At 38.8% G+C, this 20427-nt stretch overlaps 3 protein-coding genes and 1 long non-coding RNA gene across 5 annotated transcripts in view; 3 read left to right on the top strand and 1 right to left on the bottom strand.

Annotated features, from left to right (window-relative positions):
- LOC141753403 (trafficking regulator of GLUT4 1-like) lies at positions 1-1765 on the top strand. Its single transcript, XM_074612038.1, has 3 exons — positions 1-476; positions 1422-1548; positions 1645-1765. Exons 1-3 carry the CDS (start codon positions 72-74, stop codon positions 1656-1658), a joined length of 546 nt encoding a protein of 181 aa, XP_074468139.1. The 5' UTR covers positions 1-71; the 3' UTR covers positions 1659-1765.
- Positions 1766-2513: 748 nt separating this feature from the next.
- The window catches only part of LOC141753402 (Golgi SNAP receptor complex member 1-like), a 31341-nt gene continuing 13427 nt past the window's right edge, over positions 2514-20427 (bottom strand). For both annotated transcript variants that reach the window (XM_074612036.1, XM_074612037.1), the window contains exons 7-9: positions 4102-4131; positions 3212-3294; positions 2514-2975 (exon numbers count right to left, since the gene is read on the bottom strand). In XM_074612036.1, the coding sequence (XP_074468137.1) occupies positions 2851-2975; positions 3212-3294; positions 4102-4131 (238 nt within the window). In that variant the 3' untranslated portion in view covers positions 2514-2850. The remainder of the gene's footprint in view (positions 2976-3211; positions 3295-4101; positions 4132-20427) is intronic.
- Positions 6895-7769, top strand: LOC141753404 (uncharacterized). Its single transcript, XR_012590448.1, has 4 exons — positions 6895-7034; positions 7110-7211; positions 7349-7450; positions 7641-7769. It is a non-coding gene; the product is annotated as an uncharacterized LOC141753404 (long non-coding RNA).
- Positions 14416-20009, top strand: LOC141753400 (uncharacterized). The gene is made up of 13 exons (XM_074612035.1): positions 14416-14506; positions 14581-14683; positions 14899-14997; positions 15585-15680; positions 15764-15856; positions 16018-16116; positions 17540-17638; positions 18219-18314; positions 18398-18490; positions 18651-18749; positions 19417-19515; positions 19653-19754; positions 19869-20009. Exons 2-12 carry the CDS (start codon positions 14596-14598, stop codon positions 19751-19753), a joined length of 1062 nt encoding a protein of 353 aa, XP_074468136.1. The 5' UTR covers positions 14416-14506; positions 14581-14595; the 3' UTR covers position 19754; positions 19869-20009.

Below are 20427 nucleotides of genomic sequence, written 5' to 3'. Positions count from 1 at the left end.
TCTGAAGGACGACTATCCAGCATCTAAGATACTAAAAAGACTTTGGAGATTTCTTTTTCTTTCTTGCAGCCATGGCTATCAACACTGATGCTGCCTTTGGGAAAAGCGCCCTGGGCGAGAGGGAAGTGTCCAATCCCACCGACTTCCAGGACACGGAGAAGCTGCTGAGCACCGGGACCACCGAGCCCAGCACCGGGCAGAGCAACATCAAGGCGTCTGACTCCTTCTGCCTCAACATCAGAGGCAGCGTCCGGTCGCTGGATGCGGACCAGAACGGACACAGATCACCGCTGAAGTCCGGATCCATCGGGCAGCTGGCGGCCCCACCCAGATCCCTGTCCCGTCTCAGCCTGGGTCCGCTGCCCAGCCCGATTCCACCCGGTTCCGTACCACCGAGTTACCTCTGGCTCGCCGTGCTCTCCTGTTTCTGCCCAGCCTTGCCACTCAACATATGTGCCTTGTGGTATGCAAACGTGGTGAGTGTTTACATGTATTTATTTTCATAATAACATAATAGAAGTGGTATATTATATATATACCACTTCTATTATTATTGATATGTTCTGTGATGTTCTGTTTTAGCACTTACCATATATTTTACTTTATTTATCTGCTTTTATTATCTTGTGAAGCACTTTGTAACATCTGTTTTGAGAAGTGCTATATAAATAAATGTATTATTATTAATATTATTATTATAAAGTAATTATTATTATTATCTGCATGTTTCTTCATATGCTTGATTATTCTAAATAAGCTTTTCCAAACACTATACAGGTGTTTGTTTGTTTTTCGGTGCGTAGTTTGAATTGTTTTCATAATAACATAAAGTAATTATTATTATTATCTGCATGTGCTTCATATGCTTGATTACTGCCAAATCAAAATCATTGGCCAACCTGTGACACCGTCCTTTCAAGCAGCTCACAACAAGAGTATGCTCAGACTTGCCAACAGCATGTCTTCTGATCCCTTACATGTTTTAAATGGGGAATATCAACTTCTGCCCTCCAAGAGGCGATTTAGAGTCCCTATATTTAACCTGCATCAGGCTAAAGAAGGCTTTTGTCCATCAGTCCATCTTGTTGTTAAATACTATATTAATGTGCTGCTAAGGAGATGTAAATCCAGAAGACAGATGGTAATTTTGTAATGGGTTATGTATTAATAATTGTGATGTTGTTTTTTTTCCTGATGGGTGTTACTTGTCTGTCTGTCTATGGTAACAGTATGTCTATTGTATGTGTACTTTTTCTCAAACTGAGCTGGATGCAAAATTAATTTCAGTGCAAACTGACAATAAAGTTGTATTGTATTATTCTAAATAAGCTTTTTTTAAACACTACAGGTGTTTTTTTTTCTTCTGGTGCGTTAAAATAATTCAGTGTTGATCACCTCCTCCCTTTTCCTTTTCCCATTAGTCGAGGTCTGTTCTCCATACAGGAGATATTGATGGAGCTAGGAAGTATGGGCGTCTGTCGATGCTGCTCAGCTGTCTGGCTATGCTGCTGGGTGTGGCTGTCATCATCTTCATAGTGTTTACAATAGGTATGGAAGAAAGACACGAAATAAAAAACACAACCCAACAGGATCTAAGTGTAAAGCTGTGTATCTTAATTTTCTCTTTTTTCCTTTGCCTCTCAGAGACCCAGAAGTGAACTGTGGGATGGAAGAAGTGTCCTTTAACTTCATCTGATCTCAAATTTGCACAGAAGAGAGGAGGAGGAAGAGGAGGAGGAATGTTGTTTTGAAGATGAAAAAGCACAAAAATCTGAGTTGAAAACAAGCTGAAGGGACTCTAATGTACAATGTATTGCTTTTTGGACAAAAGAAAAAGGAAAGAAGTCGTTTCTCTTGCAACAACCATGTCCAATAACCCCACAAACTCAGGAACAAAGTAAGGAAAATGAAGGCTGCACGAGTGTAACTACTCATAGTCCAAACTAGTGGTGCACTGAGGTACACACCTGCCTGACACACAGACAATTGGATGGCATTTTGCTTATTAAAAAAAAAATGGCATCATTAGATAAGAGGATGTCCTAAAGACCAAAGATACCATCATCGTCAAAAAACAAACACATATAATAAAATAAATACACCGTCTTGTCGTCAGACAAAAACAAAAAGGCATCGGTGCACCTCTAGTCTGTAATGCTGCCACTGCCTGCCCTGTTTCTCTCAACATTTGCAACAAAGCACGGACCGACTGTGGGAAGATGTATATATTGATTTCATACACTGTTTACAAACTCATGTACGTTTATCACAACAACGCCCTACTGCAGTCATAGTGTGATATCTTGCTTTGCGTGCTACTATGATAAATTGTTACACACCTCATTACGTTTACAATATACTGCAAGATATGAATGGGGCTGTTCTCCCTGTATGCACTGTTCTTGGCACTCTGATGTTGATGTTTATACATTTATACTGTATGACTGGTTTACTGTGCCATAGTTCTGCATGTCTGAAATAAACTTGAATGAGCATGACAAGCTTGAAAGTGAGCTCATCACCTTTATTTTATCATATCATATAAAGAGGTACAACAAAGTAAAATATGACTTCATACATTTATAGGGCTAAAATTACAACAGGATATAGAAATGTTATCATAATTCAGAAAATAAATAAACTCTCCAATCTAGCAGTAGAAATAATTTCAATTTAGACTTTTTTTTTCACGTAATATATTTTTCTTTTCAAAATAAAATCCTTCCATAATTCTTTAAAGTGATGTTTTAAGGGGAGCAAATTACTATATGAAAACATGAAAGAAAATGCCTTGAGATACAATGATATATTTTTTGTTCTTAGAGAAAGTAACGGTCCGTCAGTTGCCCATCAGTGGAAAGTGTAGAGCAACAGGAGAATGGTGCAGACGCCAATCACCCCGCCTAGAATTAAAGAGTCCCGCCTCTTGCGCAAATTGATTTTCTGGACGAGACTGTTGATGGTGGGGAAGCGATCTGAGGGGCGGGGAAGTGTGGTGAAGGAAAATAATTAAGATCGAAGCCTGCCTTCCCTTCTTTGCAGGGAACAAGAGACAGAAAGCAGCAGGGAAAGTACATCAGCGGGGCTCTTAACACAACCAGGAAGAGGAATAAATGGAGCCTAATGGTGTAAGTCTACTGTCTGACTGTCAGATCAGCTTCAGAGACAAAAACAATGTAAAGAAGTTCAAGACAAAATGATTAAAGGATACTGGCCAAAGTTGTGACCCTGGTTTGAATGGACTTCAACACCCCACGCTGAAATGTGATGTTCTCTTTGGTAGCCATGGCGATACTGGAGGGAAGAAGAAACAAGAGCAAGGATGATTAAAAAAAGTTATCATAAAACAGTCGCTATATCCTGACAGTAGTGCATGAGACAGGTAAGCTGAAAAAAGGATGTGCCTCTGTGTCCTCCGATGTCCTCCGGTGCTCCTAATGGCATCTGCAAGATTTCACAGACCGATCAGGTTGCCGATTCAGGAATCAACCAATCAGAGCCGAGCTGGAGTCTGCCGTCTCTGAGCAGCTGTCAATCACTCGCAAACTCGAATAAAATGGTCAAACTAGGCAGCGCTGATCAAATATGAATCAATATTCTGTTACTGTAATGCCTATTTCTTGCCTCAAATGTTTTCAGAAACATTTCATATTTGATCAGCGCTGCCTAGTTTGACCGTTTGATCGGAGCTTGTGTGTGATTGACAGCTGCCTGTTGAATGAACAGCCAATAGGAACGCTCGTTCTCTGAAATGACCTGTGATTGGCCAAAGTCTCCCGTCACGTGCTAGATTTTTTAAAGCCTTAAAACAGAGCCATGAGGAGGTGCAGAAGTCTAGTTTTCTCTCAGAACACTTGAATTACAATATGCTGAAAGGTTATTATGGATTTTTTGCCCAATAATGGCAAAAATATTCTGCCTACTGCAGGTTTAAGTTTAATGTTTCAGCTGAGAAGCCAAAAAGGGAGGTATGATGGTCTGTTTAAATAGATGTGAATGTGCTGCGTTTGCTTATGATGTGTGTGTGTGTGTGTGTGTGACTGAGTTGAGTGAGTGAGAGTAAAAAGAGAGGAGGAGAGTGAGCGGGTCAATAAAGCTTACCTTATTGCATTGTCAATAAGACTATCTGAGCTGTGGACATAAAACAGAAAAAAAGGAGAGAAAAAAGTCAGACCAGCTCAACTGAAAAACCTGCATTTATAGAAAAATTTATAAAATGCACACTACATAAAATCATTTAAAACCACTATAATTTAACATTCAACACTTTTAACAAAAACCTTTTGATATAATTTCAAACATACATACATATTATATCTGTAAATCATCTGTTGGTCTAAGAGTAAAGGAGTATACAAGAGGACACAGGGAAAGCCCGTGCCGTGAAACCACACAGCTCTTTGTGTCTATTATCATAAAAGGAGCACTTCCTGTGATTCCTGCGAGACGGGAGAAGAGTGCTGGTTAATGGAGGAGTTTTGGGAAAGTCAGAATCTGATTGGTCAAATCAACCTCCCATCGTAGCCAATTAATCTCTATAATACAACTGCTTCGAACACGTACAGTAGTTGTATAGATTTCAGCATTGCAACCTGATCCCTGTGTTATTTGTTTTATGTGCATATAGGCACATAGATGGACGACACTGAACACACACAGGAGGTTTACATCAGCTGCTATTAGCTGCTGAGATAAGTGACGGACAGAAAAATGAAGTGTTCAGTCCAGAGCCGAGCAGACCATATAAGGTCAGCGGCGTGCATCCTGGCCGACTCCACTGGAGAGCAAAAATCAATACTGCGCTTTATACTTCCTCCTCATCTATTCGTCCACCTCTCCCACTATCTATCTACTGCTCTCCTCTGCTTTTGCTCTCTATTCTTTACAGGCGAGGCAGCTTCTTTGCTTTTGTTTGTGTTCCTTTTTTTTTTTCTTTCTTTAGTTTTCTACCTTAAACTACAGTACTTTCCTACTTATAAACCTTCACAAAGTGTTCTGATTTGTGTGAGCCTACTTGGCTTGATGGGGACACTTTCACAACAGTTCAAAGTTTAAAGGTTGAAAAGTCAAATGGCCAACTGTCAGCTTGGTGTAACAACATTAAACGCTTTAAAATACAGTAAGTGAGGCAGATACGTGCAGCTGGCTTTGAAAAGACAATGAGATGAAGGTTAAAAGCAGCAGAGTGGTACGGAAAGTTTTAAATGTGTTTGCTGCTCTGACAACAATTAACATTTGGTGGCAGGCGGCGAGAGTGAGTTTTAAGACAACGTGCGCCACAGAAGGATCCATTTAAGGGAAACACTTCTGGTTGTTGTGGCTGAGAGGCTGAACAACTCTTAGTTATATCATAGAGCTAATAGTTCACTGTGTACACATCAGGACTGTCTGGCACTACACAAATAATTACAAAACTAAGTACACACAAATGATTGTACTCATAAATTCCTGAATTTTATACAGAAATGGTGAGTCTGGCCACCAACAACAGAAAATAGTACTAAGAGAACATGATTACAATAAATGGCTGTTCCTACCACAACGCTACGGACATCAAATATCCACAACGTTCACACCACAGAACTGTATCTCAGCATGTTGCATACAAGCATCACTTTTCCAAGAAATTGCTAAATATGCATCTTCTTGCAGAGCTATGAATAAGTGGTGTTTCTATTGAAAATATGTTGACGTAAAACTGATAAACAAACTCTCTCCTCCCCTTTTAGATCCTGTGGAAATGAGGGCATAAGCTGGATCAATAATGACATACAGATCAGAATCACATCTGTATTTGATACCTGGCAAAGCACAGCATTGTTTCTTCTAGGGCTGGCCTCGACCAAAGAAATTATTAGTTGACTAACACATATGATTTTGTCGACAAATCGATTATTTGATTTAAACGACGGATCTGTAAAACAGAGTTTCTCCAAAAGCACCACTTTCAATCTTGTGTTTACCAGAGATGTGCTCATAAGTTTCTTGGAAAAATGCAACAGCATGAAAAAAAAGTATAAAAACAGAGTAATCGATTAAAGAAATCTTAGTCGACTAAGATGAAAAAGACCAATTAGTTGACTAATCGACTCATCGACTAAGAGGGGGCAGCCATAGTTTCTTCATATCTCCTCATATCTACCATCTCAGACTCTACATGAGTCAGTCTCTAACTTGGCTTCATGTCAGAGGCCCTGTTCAGATCTGACATTAACATGCATCCTGAGTGATCGGATCACAAGTGGACAGCTTTAAGTACGTCTGCTCACACCTGGCATTAGGATACGTCTCCACATCCATCTCCAGTGACCACCGCTCTATTATGCAAATAAACACGTAGTAAACACACGGTTAATACAGCAGCCGTTGTGACGTAATATTACATGAATGTCAGTAGTAACATCCTATATGTTTGTGAATTCGGGTACATTCTATTAACACCAAGATATAAGGTTATTGTACCGGCGGTCCCCGGCGACCTCCGTGCCGCCAGCACCGCTGCCTTTACCAGGCAACAGCGGGGTACAGAGCTTCAGAGAGCCAGGGATGAGAGAGAGCGAACATCTCCAACAGTATGATATTAATGCACTTTGCGTGCCTAGTCTGATAGTCTGTAGATATGTAGCCTATAGATAAGATATATTTTAATGAATTAAAATTTAGATTATTAAGAGCACAAAGTCTGTGGATTTGTGATCCAATCACTGAGGACGCATGTTAATACCAGGTCTGAACAGGGCCTGAGTCAACTGCTCTCTCTTCATTTACTTTGTTTGTTTACATAAATGTTACCCATTAAGCTGATGCTGTGTCCCAGATGTGGTAATGCAGAACAGTCCTACATCAAAAACATTACAGCCAGACAGTAGCAACAAGTGTCGCCATGGGATTTAACAGCACAACACTTTATATTTCATCATTTTTATTCATCTTTTTAGGATCATCTGTCCACATTTCAGCCCGACCAGTATCTTACAACAACAGAAACATTTCCAACGGTTGCAATGAAACGAGGACCGAGTACAATGTTAAAGGTAAGTTTAACTGAGCATCTTTATCTGAGAGTCTATTTTCTGTGGTAGACAGTTTTATAATATCGTCCTCTACAGGTGATATTGAAGAAAATGTCTCTCTGGGTGACGTCAGCAACATTCATGTTTCTGGAACAAACCGAGGATGCATCGGAGGAGGGAACGTCTACAATGTGACCGGTGGGTTATCTTTCTCATACGGCTGCTAGGCAATGTGGGTGATCTATTTTTGATTCATTACTCAGACATCATTACAGCACATATCAATCTGAGCATGATTAACTGTTTCCACTCTCATATTCCTGGTATTTCAATAGGACGAATTGCAGCCAAGTCCAATATTGGCAATGTCAGTAATGTTACTGTTGGTAACAACTCAGGATCGATTGGTTCAGGGAACCGCATCAACATCAGCTGAGGTAAGAGTGAAGAGCACATATTTATTGGTCACATAGGACACACAGTATTGAATGTGTACATGTGCATATGGCATGTTTAGGTGTGTTAATATATTCTGTTAATGCATCAGTTGTTTATAATCAATATTTTTATTCCATCTTGCTCTCCCTTCTTTCTTCTCTGTCCCTTTCTTTCTATTTTCTCTCTTAGGAAATTGCTCTCCAACAGATCATGACCCACTCGGCCAAAAATTATGTCTCATGATGGAAATCTTATTCATGCATTGAAATCAGATTAGAGATTCTTCAACTTTAATATTAAAGAAATAGCTGCATTAAACTGTCTATTGTTTATTTCATTGTTTTTTTGTCAAAGGAAACACATTTTCTTTTAATTTAAAGCTGAGCGCTAGGAACACGGGAAAGATAGATTAGAAGTCTGATTAATAAAAACAGACATCTGATCACAAACTAAACACCAAAATAAAACAACAACAGTACGACCGGCCTCAGACAGACCAACCCACCATCTAAGTGTATCAATGAGAATCCTGTGATCGACTGTTTCAAAGGCTGAAATACAATCCAACAAACCTCAAAATGAGATTTCCACAGAGACAGCATGAACAAGGATGTGAATCTACACTCTGTCTGTGAGAACAGCCAGACTGAAAGTTGACTTCTAGATTTTTAATAAACTGAGCGGCAGCTAAATGATAATTAGCCAACACTAGCTGTGTGGTTCTAGGGATGGCAATGTTGGTCGGTCCAAACTGAAATATCACGACACATATGAGATGGATTGGCATGACAATTTGTACAGACATTCACGGTCCCCAGAGGATGAAGTCCACTGACTTTTGTGATCAACTCAAACGAATCAGTGCGCGAGAAGAGAAATGGAAGTGAGGAAAGCAAGCCAACGAGTGAAGTCAAGAGGAAAAACACAGAAGGCTCTTCTCATGTTTCATCTTCATCTCATCTCATCATTCAAATATACATAAGTTCACGACATGGTCATCTGGAATGAAGCTAAGTGATGAGGAAAATGGTTGGCAAATGCTGCTTTATTTCATGTAAGTACCATAACAACGACGCCACCCTTTTTCCCTTTTTGAATGACGAATACAGACTACCAACACCTGCTTGTGTGGAGAGATATTTCATCTCACGCAGGCGCAGAACGTACGTGGTAGTTGGCCGTCGGCTGTCGTCTTTGCGGTGGGTTCAAGTGCAGCATTTTGGCCAAGACACAGGCGACGTGAGGCGACTCAACGGAAGGCCTTCGCCGCTAGTTCTTTGATGTTGGGTTGGTGTGTCCCCAGCTTGAGTGAAACGTCTCAAAAAAGTTTTGGATGGACTACCATGAAATTTGGTTCAGACATTCACTGTCACCCTCAGAATGAATATTAATAACTTTGGTGGTCCCCCCTGACTTTTTATCAAGCACCACCATCATGTCAAAATTTGAATATGTCCGATACTTTGGTTTAGGATGACATTCCCATCAGCCTCAGCTGTAGTTTGTTTAGTGCTAATTAGCAAATGTTAGCATGAGTGAACATTGTAAAGATTATATCTACTAAACAACAAGGCTCTTAGTTTTGTTTTTGAAATAAAAGGAAAAAAATAAAATGTTGTATTCGTTCTAAAATGATTGTAGAGTTGGATGCAAATCATATTTATTTAAGCAGCAGCTGAACACTACACATGATTGTAATCATTTGGACTGGAAGAAGATCGCAAATTACAACACTGTCTCCATTAAGGAATTTGGCAAGGTAGGTTTGGATTGGAAGCTCTGAATCACAGGCCACATATTCGAGTATTACAGTGATTTAAATAGAATGAAATTAATAATAACAAAAATGGCAATTCAGTCTGATAATCAGGCAAGTGAATTGGTGTATTATGACAGATTGGCAGCAAGGTGGGGCTGTATCCAAACCTATGGACAGAGACATGATTGATCCTCTGATGCTATTGATCTAATGGACAAGGTAACATTTTCAAAAAGAAGATTGAGAAGTGGATCATATAAAAGAAATAAATAAAAACAAATGCATGGCTTCAATAAGATTATTAAAATAAGCTGCTTTAGCAAAGCTGGGCCCAAGCACTAAATCCACCCTTCATGTGAAAAATCTTTTAAATTAAAGAAACTTGAACTTTCGGATAGCCGACTCAAACAACTTAAAATAAGCCTCCGGTGTTTTCTCCGTTACATAATGTTTCCTCACGTAAACACACACAAACAACATATTTACTCTCAAGGAAGTTTTGACAATAGCAAAATAGCTGGCTGATCCCAAGTCAGCCAGCATGTCAAATTCTTCTTAAGATTAAAACATTATTATTTAAAACCAAAGAAAACATAATTATCATCCTTTTTTTTCTTTTTTTTCTCTGATTTATGATTAGATGTCCGTGCTGTTTCCAGCCACCACATTGCTGATTCACAAGTTTTAGTTGAGACAAACTCGAACTGAAAGTGAAGCTTCGGGTCATACAGTCGCTTAACCGGAACCAAAAGTTCCGGTTAAAGTCAGAACTGAAACTCGTGACTTGTGGTGATTTTGTGGTTTCAGAAAGGAACATTTAAAAAAGATGAGTGTGTCTGAAATTGGAAGTAATTCATATTAAACATTTGACTTACTGTCATAATAAGACTACTGCTTTTGATATGTCAAATGCTAAATGAACATCAGGGTCTGCTGTGAAATATCACTTGAATAAATAAGCAGATTTAGAAAACAGTCCAACAAATCATATGTCACAGCACTGGCTGAAAGATGATACTAAATATTGGAGGTGTAGACCGCTATTTGTGTTCAAATCTGTCATCAATCAATTTAAAGGGCCAGTGTGTACCATTTCGGGGGATCTATTAGCAGAAATGGAATAGAATATTCATAACTATGTTTTCATTAGTGTATAATCACCTGAAACTAAGAGTCGTTGTGTTTTCATTAGCTTAGAATGAGGCCTTCATATCTACATAGGGAGAGGGTCCTGTTCACAGAGTCTGCCATGTTTCTACAGTAGTCCAGAACGAACAAACCTAACACTGGCTCTAAAGAGAGCCTTCCACGTTTTTATGTTACCAGAAGGCCAACGTAAATCCCCGCAGCCGTCTCCTAAAAACGTTGTTTCCATTCAACTAAACTACATTCTCAATTATGTTTGTAAGGGAACATATTTTATTGAAAGGTACATGGAATAATAACGAGTATAACAAGCGGGAAAGGTTAGATGGGTCCAACAAACAACGGACTTTCCCCCAGGAGACCACTATTCGTGTCCAGTGTGAAACATAATTTTAAGCCAAACCATGATGTGGCTTTACTAAACCTAAACCAGTAGTTTCGTTGCCGAAACCTAACTAAACGTTTTTCGTTTTCTTTTGTTTCAATTTACAACGTTAACCACATGTTTAAAACTGCGACTGTAATCCGGGAGAAAATACGTTTCCCTTGAAACGTATGTTTGAAGAATGTAGTTAAGTTGTATGGGAACGTAATTTTGTAGGGAGACAGGGTTGTTCTCCGGTAACGTTGAGTGCAAAACCGTGGTACCTCCAGCCGCCGTCTGACTTCCGTTGGTCCTTAAGTAGTGTTATTATGGTAAGGATGGCCTCTGAGCGAGGCGAACGGTGTTACCACGGTTTTGCACTCGGCGGCTCATGTTACCGCAGTCTTGGAAAGGGAGGAGTGAGCGGAGGGGTACTCAGTTGGTTGCAATCTGCAACCACACCACTAGATGCCACCAAATCCTACACACTGTACTTTTAATTATTCATATCTATCCATTATCTGTAAAAAAAAAAAAAGTAGTAATGTGCCTCAATTAGCATGTGGATAAGTGATGAGATATAACAACTTTGTTTAGATTGTATGTGTTAAAGCTAGACTTACATTTGATATAACCTTTGAATTGCTTGCTTATTACATATAACTTCTTCAAATCCATGGGCCTCCTTCCCAGCCACGTGAGAACATTTCCAAGTATGATTTAAAAAAAAAGTTTTTGAAATTGAACCTCAGCACTGCGAGACAAAATGTCACAGTTCTCCATTTAGACTCTGCGGGAACAAACGAGTTTTGCTGAACAAACAAAAAACACCTGTTAACCAGATTAAGGAAGTTCCTCCTACTAAACCCCCAAAGACATGACTGCGCATGTGCAGCACACTTATAAAAGCAGAGTCTTCTCTCCTCAACGCAACAAGCTCACCTCACAGCACAGGACCAACAACTGAAACCAGTGGTAAGATAAAGACGTTGTGTGCGTCTGTCATATATCATATTTTGCATTTTATATTGAGGCTATGACAGACTCTGTGCTAAAGTTAAATAATCCAAGTTTTATGACAATCACTGTTTTACTTTCCTCTAAGTCATTCTCCGACTGTCTACATTTCAGCAGGAACAATGGCAAGCGTTGCAAACACCGAAGACATTTCCATTGGCGACAACGCCGGGCAGGTTGGTGCTGGAAATGAATTTGACGTTAAAGGTAAATCCTAGGGTGACTATACTATTCTGTCAGGTTGTCTTGACAGTTTCATTAAATCTCTTTGTCTCATGACTACTCTTACAGGAGGTCTCGGAAAAGATGCATCTCTGGGCAACACCGTTGGCATCGAAGTAGGAGGAGAGAATACAAAGACTGGATGCATTGGAGCGGACAACAAATATGAACTAAAAGGTGATTTATTCATTGTATTGCAAGAACAATATTAACAGTTTATTTCCGATTCATTACTCATGTTCAGATATCAGCATTTTTTAGGCTAAAATCTGCATTTATGTGTTTTTTAATTCCTTCTCTCATTCTTCATATTTCAACAGGAGGAGGTCATGGATCTGTCGGCAACACTGCTGTGGTTACAGTTAAAGGTGATAACTCAGGAGCCATTGGTTCAGGGAATAAGGTCAACATCAGCTGAGGTAAGAAGTCAGAGATTTACTTGCCACATTGGACATAGCATCAGATGTGTGCATATAATATGCTTATGTTAATTATATAATTCATATATATTAATAGGACTGTAAGTGACCAAAGAAATTCTTAGTCGACTAACACTCATACGATTTTGTCGACTACTCGATGAGTTCATTTAATCGACAGATCTGTAAAACTGAGTTTCTCCACAAAGAATCACACAAAGCACCACTTTAAATCTTGTATTTACCAGAGATGTGCTCATTAGTTTCTTGGAAATAATTCATTCAGCATGAAAAAAGCATAAAAACCGACTAAAGAAATCTTAGTGGACTAACAGCAAAACGACCAATAAGTCGACTAATTGACTAAGAGGGAGCAGCAATGTACATTATTAATGTAATTTTTTCCTGTGAATGCATCATTGTAAAACTACATAATGTGAATTTTCTCATCTTTCTCACTCTCTTTGTCTTTCTCCCTTTTAGGAAATCACCCTCCAACAGATAAAGGACAACTCTTCTAAAAATGATAGACACATAATTGAAATGTCTTTCAAATGTCTAAACAAAGTATTAACAAACGTTAGATTCTTGATTTCAAATCGTCAAAAATGACATGTCATTTATCAGATGAATGGAAAAGAAATAAAAGAGAAATTAAAATCCATCTGCTGTGTGATACTCTTTTTTTTTACTATCTCTGACCTTACTGTACTTACTGTATATATATATTCAGTGCCTTGAAAATGTTCTTCTATGTCGTCCTTCATCCAAACATGGTCATGAATTTGTTTCAGATGTTGCTTTGTCCTTGTGATGTAGTTTTTATCAGGTAACTGAATACCAGCAGTTGGGTTTGTAACTAATCTCCCTTCAAATTTAGTTGTGTCATAATAAAGGGAGCAAATCCTATTACTACAGAGGGATGCTGAGTTGATAGAGAATACAGAGCATACTATTTTGAATCAATAAACACCTAGATGTATTTCAATGGTTTGGTTTTCATTTTACGTTTATCTAGAGAAAAAAATAATCAATAATGAATCCATCACTCAGCTCTATACTTGTCTATACCAGGCTGCCAGTTTGGCAGAAGAGATGAGCAAATGCTTTGTGTTTGCTGTAAAGTCAGCAGACGTCACTGAGCAACAGTCACTTTGGGGCTAAGTGTGAGTGAATGTCAAAATTAATATACTCTATGTGTCTTGGTTAAATTCTGGATCTATGAGGTGCTCTACGTTTAAAAAAGATACAGAAAAGATTATACAAGATTGAAGGAAATGATCTCTGGCAAATATGCCTTTTTCTAATAGTTGAGATTTCGCGAGGTGTACTCTAGTCTTGAACTTGGATATGAAATAAGAGATTAAGTCAAGATATCAAATGGATTCAAACTTTGAACTGTGCAGTTAAAATTACTTGAATGGACAACATTGTAGATAGTGACACAGTCAAACTACTGAGGCCAGTTACAGGACCAATATAATATAATATAATATAATATAAATATATATATAACTGCAATATATTTCATTATTTCGGTGTTCAGTTAAAATGTTAATGTCAACTAGGGTTGGGTGATATGGTCAAAATCAATATCACCATATCAATAAGAATATAGTGCAGATTACTGTATGTATCACAATATGGCAAATATTTGCAAACTTGCATGAAATTTAAATTGATGTTGATGTAAATAACTATTATGTTTTACTTCAGACAATGGATAAAATGGACACATTTTTGTAACATATTAACACAATATAATGTATTAAGATCTTCACAAAATGACTCCACTGAAGGTCGATAATAATACTGAATTATATCAGAGCCCCAAAGTCAACCATTCTCCAATAACTCCTACAAACCTTTCAAATCTATATCTTAAATGTCATTTAACATCTCCTGTCCATTTCTTTTGTTCAGTAAATTGATGTATGTGTGTCTGTGTATATTTCAAATGTCAAGTAGTGTATCTCAACCACTCCTCCTCTCTTTAGACTGTGTGAACAAAACTACAATAAGGAAGTTCTCATTTCCCAAAGTCATCGACACACTTGCACAGGACACTCACAACAGCAGTCTTTTCTCCTCGTATCAACAAGCTCAGGACAAAAGTGTGAAACCAGAGGTAAGATAATAATTGCACGTTCTTTGGGGGGCTGAATCCATTTTATGACAGATACTGTTTTACTTTCTGTCTAGATTTCAGCAGGAACAATGGAACACAGCATCGGTAACAGCAAGGACATCATTGTTGGGACCAACAAAGGGAAGATTGGTGCTAATAATGTCATCAATATTAGCGGTGAGTTCAACCTCTGCACACTGGTTGTTGTTGATGAAGTCTTTCAGTTTTTACAGTTGGCGTAAGTATCAATAATAATCTGTTTGTCAAATAGTTGCAAAAAGTAAAAGCCTGCTGTTTAGCTATTTCATGTCTGTCACTTCACAGCTCTATGCTAGAGGAAATGTGTAAATATATATATTTTAATATAGTGTTATTTTTTTGTAATTTAAAAGGAGGAATAGGATCCCAGTCAAATACTGGCAACTCGTGTAACAAAGGAGGTGGAAGCAGCTCTGGATCTACTGATTCTGGGAACACCGGCAATGGGAGCGGTGAGTTGTGTTTCTCCTATTGTCCTATTGTCCAAAAGACTTCATCGATTTAATATTGTATAATATTGTATTTCTACAACATTGTCAGACTCACGATGGACAGATTCTTTTTTTTTTTTTTTTAAGTATAAAAATCGATGCAGCACAAATTCCACAAAATTCTTCTTCCTTGACAAAACCTGGTGCCTACATTACCCACAATGCAAGTGGCAAGGGACCTTACTTGAGGCAATTTATCGAACTTTGCGCAGCTCCCTCTGGGTTATGGCTAGAAGGGATCCGTCTTGTGTAAATATAACGTCACGTTCTTGTTGTATTCGGAGCGTCTCAGGAAAAAAAGGCTGCCTGCAGAGCGTAAACACATGAACACAAACTCTTGCGAGAGTTTTACACAAGACGGATCCTTTCTAGCCATAACCCTCATTCTGGATCCACAAAAGGCTTAGTACAACGTTTTTCTTAAGTACAGTAGTATTTCCCAAGACCTGTAAACACACTTTGGTGTGTAAAATTGGTGGAGTTCCCCTTTAAAAAGCTACTAAGTGAGCTAATTTCTAATTTCTTGGTCATTCTCTGTAATTTAAAAGGAGGAACAGGATCCCAGTCAAATACTGGCAACTCGGGTAACACAGGAGGTGAAACTGGAGGCAACTCTGCTTCAGGCAACACCGGCAATGCGAGGGGTGAGTTCTGAGTCTCATATCAATTTAGTAGGAGTGGGCAGTTAATGATGAGTGTATCTATTTATTATTTTTGTGTGAAACAGGAGGAAATGCAGTCAATGTTGGCAACGTAACTAACATGACAATTGGAGACAATGCAGGAGACATCGGTGCAAAGAACACCTGCAATATGAGCGGTGAGTGTCTCACATTGTTGGGCAGTTAATAAAAATGTGAACGTTCATGATTTGTGATTCGTTATTCATGTAATAAGATTAGAATCTGTACACTAAAGCTGTGAGTAAGATTAACAGTTTATGTGATTTTGTTCTATTCATGAATCATTGTATTTCAACAGGAGGAAAAGGAGTTAAAGTGGATATGGGCATCATAAGTAACATGGGTGCCGGATCCAACACAGGAAACATTGGTTCAGGGAACAACTGCAATGTGATGGGTGAGTTCTCTGGGGGGTTTGGCAGAAATGGGCGGAGTCATGATTTCTGTTTTGTTGTAAAAATACAAGGGGCAGAGTTGGTGAAGGCATGTCGCTTCAAGTTCTAGTGCAACGATGACCGACGCCACAGTAAGGCCAGTTTGAGTAATGACTCTGAAGGCTTATCAGACGTCAAAACGCCATTTTTGATTGTTAAAAAATGTCCTAGGACTACCTTCCAAAATAAATGACAAACTGGGCTATAGATATGTGTTATGCCACTGTCAGGTGTAATGACCCACATAAATATTCAGCTTACCTTCACCCATTACTGCCTGACATTATGAATCCATAGTATTCAGGGTCAAATTTCCTCACCACATGCTTTGGAGCTGTTATTGGTGCAGGGTTGTCTTCAATATCACTTTTTCGTTTAAAAAACCACACTATTTTGTTTCACTGCATCCGAGACATATAAGTCTGTAAAGGGGAGACTCGTGGGTACCCATAGAACCAATTTCATTCACATATCTTGAGGTCAGAGGTCAAAGGACCCGTTTGAAAATTGCCATGCCAGTTTTTTCTCAACAAAATTTAGCGTAAATTGGAAGCGTATTTAGCTTCCTTCCCGATAAGCTAGCACGACATGGTTGGGACCAATGGATTCCTTAGGTTTTCTAGCTTCATATGATAGTATATTCTAGCTTTGAAAGACAGAATAGCAGCCGTCAGACTTTGAAGAAAAAAAACATTTGGCAGTATCTCCGCATCCCACCAGTGGGCCCCAGCCCAGTGGTTGAGAATAGCTGATGTAGACGCACCGATACTGGATTTGAGGCTGATACTGATATTGAGATAAAGATTGATTGATAAATACCCCTTAAATTAGTCTTTTTTTTTTGTTTTAACTCTGACCAAGAAATACTGGCTACGCTCCAAATTGCATACTTTTTTTTTACTTTTAGTGCGTAATGCAGCTGCCCTTACAAAGTATGTACTGTTGCATGCAGTATGCATACCATTGGGACATACTATGTAGTCATAACATCGTGCCTTAGCACTTTGATCCTCTTGCTCATATATCCGCAGTGCAGAGGATTGTGGATCCGAATAGTCAGAAAAGCATGCTGGGTTGCATACTGCAAAATTTGACCGGATGTAGTAGGACATCCTGGTATTTTTGCCATACTGCATTTGACATACTAAACCTTTTTCTGGCATACTAAATAATATGGTAGTATGGGTAGTGGAACGCACAGATGTACTGAGCCAGCTTAGTTGGAAAATGAAAGTATTGGCATCAATCATTACCTAAAATGTATCTTTGGCTTTTCTGTACTGCAATGTCTTGCTTTCTCTGTCCAACATAAACACAAATAAATATTTCTGCAGATACTTAATATTGGCCTGGGCTGGCCAATATATTCCATTTGTATTTCAACAGGAGGAGACGGAGTCAAAATAGGTATGGGCAACATCAGTAACATGACAGTTGGAGGGAATGCAGGAGGCATTGGTGTAGGGAACACCGGCAATGCGAGCGGTGAGTTGTACTTCTCCTATTGTCCTATTGTCCAAAAGACTTCATCGATTTAATATTGTATTTCTACAACATTGTCAGACTCACGATGGACAGCTTCTTTTTTTTTTTTTTTTTTGAAGTATAAAAATCTATGCAGCACAAATTCCACAAAATTCTTCTTCCTTGACAAAAACCTGGTGCCTACATTACCCACAATGCAAGAGGCAAGGGACCTCACTTGAGGCAATTTATCGAACTTTGCGCAGCTCCCTCTGGGTTATGGCTAGAAGGGATCCGTCTTGTGTAAATATGACGTCACTTTCTTGTTGTAATCGGAGCGACTCAGGAAAAAAGGCTGCCTGCAGAGCGTAAACACATGAACACAAACTCTTGCGAGAGTTTTACACAAGACGGATCCTTTCTAGCCATAACCCTCATTCTGGAGCCACAAAAGGCTTAATACAATGTTTTTCTTAAATACAGTAGTATTTCCCAAGACCTGTAAACACACTTTGGTGTGTAAAATTGGTGGAGTTCCCCTTTAAATAGCTACTAAGTGAGCTAATTTCTAATTTCTTGGTCATTCTCTGTAATTTAAAAGGAGGAACAGGATCCCAGTCAAATACTGGCAACTCGGGTAACACAGGAGGTGAAACTGGAGGCAACTCTGCTTCAGGCAACACCGGCAATGCGAGGGGTGAGTTCTGAGTCTCATATCAATTTAGTAGGAGTGGGCAGTTAATGATGAGTGTATCTATTTATTATTTTTGTGTGAAACAGGAGGAAATGCAGTCAATGTTGGCAACTTAACTAACATGACAATTGGAGACAATGCAGGAGACATCGGTGCGAAGAACACCTGCATTATGAGCGGTGAGTGTCTCACATTGTTGGGAAGTTAATAAAAATGGGATCTTTCATGATTTCTGATTCGTTATTCATGTAATAAGATTAGAATCTGTACACTAAAGCTGTGAGTAAGATTAACAGTTTATGTGTTTTTGTCTATTCATCATTCATTGTATTTCAACAGGAGGAAAAGGTACTAAAGTGTATATGGGCATCATAAGTAACATGGGTGCCGGATCCTACACAGGAAACATTGGTTCAGGGAACAACTGCAATGTGATGGGTGAGTTCTCTGGGGGGTTTGGCAGAAATGGGCGGAGTCATGATTTATGTTTTGTTGTAAATATACAAGGGGGCAGAGTTGGTGAAGGCATGTCGCTTCAAGTTCTAGTGCAACGATGACCGACGACACTGGAAGGCCAGTTTGAGTAATGACTCTGAAGGCTTATCATACGCTAAAACACTGTACAGGGGTTTCTGATCATGTAGACCAGGGGTTCTCAACCTTTTGTAACTTGAGACCCACTTTTGATTGTTAAAGAATTTCCGAGGACTACCATCCCAAATAAATGACAAACTGGGCTATAAATATGTGTTATGAGTATTGTGGATCAGAATGGTCAGAAAAGCATGCTGGGTTGCATACTGCAAAATTTGACCGGATGTAGTAGGACATCCTGGTATTTTTGCCATACTGCATTTGACATACTAAATCTTTTTCTGGCATACTAAATAATATGGTAGTATGGGTAGTGGAACGCACAGATGTACTGAGCCAGCTTAGTTGGAAAATGAAAGTATTGGCATCACTCATTACCTAAAATGTATCTTTGGCTTTTCTGTACTGCAATGTCTTGCTTTCTCTGTCCAACATAAACACAAATAAATATTTCTGCAGATACTTAATATTGGCCTGGGCTGGCCAATATATTCCATTTGTATTTCAACAGGAGGAGACGGAATCAAAATAGGTATGGGCAACATCAGTAACATGACAGTTGGAGGGAATGCAGGAGGCATTGGTGTAGGGAACAACTGCAATGTGAGCGGTGAGTCCTGCAGATGCTTGTAGCGGGCACTTTCATGATTTCTGACTGATGTATGAGACTAGAACCTGTACACTACAGATCTGAGATTAACAGTCTTCGTGATTTTATTCCTTTTATTTTTCTCTGTAAATCGACAGGCGGAAGAGGAGTTGAAATTAATATTGGCAACTCAGCAAACACAGGGATTGGGTTCAACGCAGGAGACATTGGTGCCGGGAACAATGTTAACATCAACTAATGTAAGGAGGAGTTTTAGTTGTCACAAGGACACAGTTTGGATGCATTAAAGTACACGTTTTGTGTTTGTAAGTGTGCTTGTAAAAGCAATTTAACTGTGTTTCTCCATCTCTCAGGAAATCCCAGTCCAAAAGACCATGGCACACCAACAAACAAAAAAAAACTCCAAATGAAAATCAAGATGTAGAAAAAGACTTGTTTCTGCAGCATTCTTTATACATTTTCCTGTTTTGTTTCACAATAAACTGTGTTGAAGATAACTGTTTTATTATCTTTATTGAACTATTTTGGACAGTTTAACCTCTGACAACCAACAATATAGTATTAAATAATTAGTAGGAAACATGGTGTGAAATAGTTTTACAGTAAAAACATCTGTAAACACATAGGTACTTTATACCTAGTAGTTGTATTTACTAAGAACATCTCTGGTATTGCTTTAAATGCCACCGTATTTACGCCACATTTAATTATTCAATGTGAGTTGAATAGGAAACAATTATTTATGAATGTGTGCATGCATGTATGCAGAGGAAATCAGTTTCATTGATTGCATTACATTACACTGACCAAATCTGAACTCACTGCTGGTGACCGAGACAGTTTTACTGTAAGTGATGAAATCAATGAATTAATTGGCTGCACTTTTTTTAACGTTGTTTATATGAGGCGTAA

Source organism: Sebastes fasciatus, chromosome 16 (genome assembly GCF_043250625.1).
Source record: "Sebastes fasciatus isolate fSebFas1 chromosome 16, fSebFas1.pri, whole genome shotgun sequence".
NCBI classification, from domain to species: domain Eukaryota; kingdom Metazoa; phylum Chordata; class Actinopteri; order Perciformes; family Sebastidae; genus Sebastes; species Sebastes fasciatus.
The sequence above is the reverse complement of the archived record's forward strand: the minus strand, read 5'-3'. Positions and strand labels throughout refer to the sequence as shown.

Bases quoted from the DNA above. Each gene is read 5' to 3' on its own strand.
- LOC141753403 (XM_074612038.1), top strand. From the start codon at position 72: ATGGCTATCAACACTGATGCTGCCTTTGGGAAAAGCGCCCTGGGCGAG. The intron at 477-1,421 runs GTGAGTGTTTAC...TTTTCCCATTAG, and splicing joins CCTTGTGGTATGCAAACGTG to TCGAGGTCTGTTCTCCATAC.
- LOC141753400 (XM_074612035.1), top strand. From the start codon at position 14,596: ATGGAACACAGCATCGGTAACAGCAAGGACATCATTGTTGGGACCAAC. The intron at 18,750-19,416 runs GTGAGTTCTCTG...GTATTTCAACAG, and splicing joins GAACAACTGCAATGTGATGG to GAGGAGACGGAATCAAAATA. The intron at 19,516-19,652 runs GTGAGTCCTGCA...GTAAATCGACAG, and splicing joins GAACAACTGCAATGTGAGCG to GCGGAAGAGGAGTTGAAATT.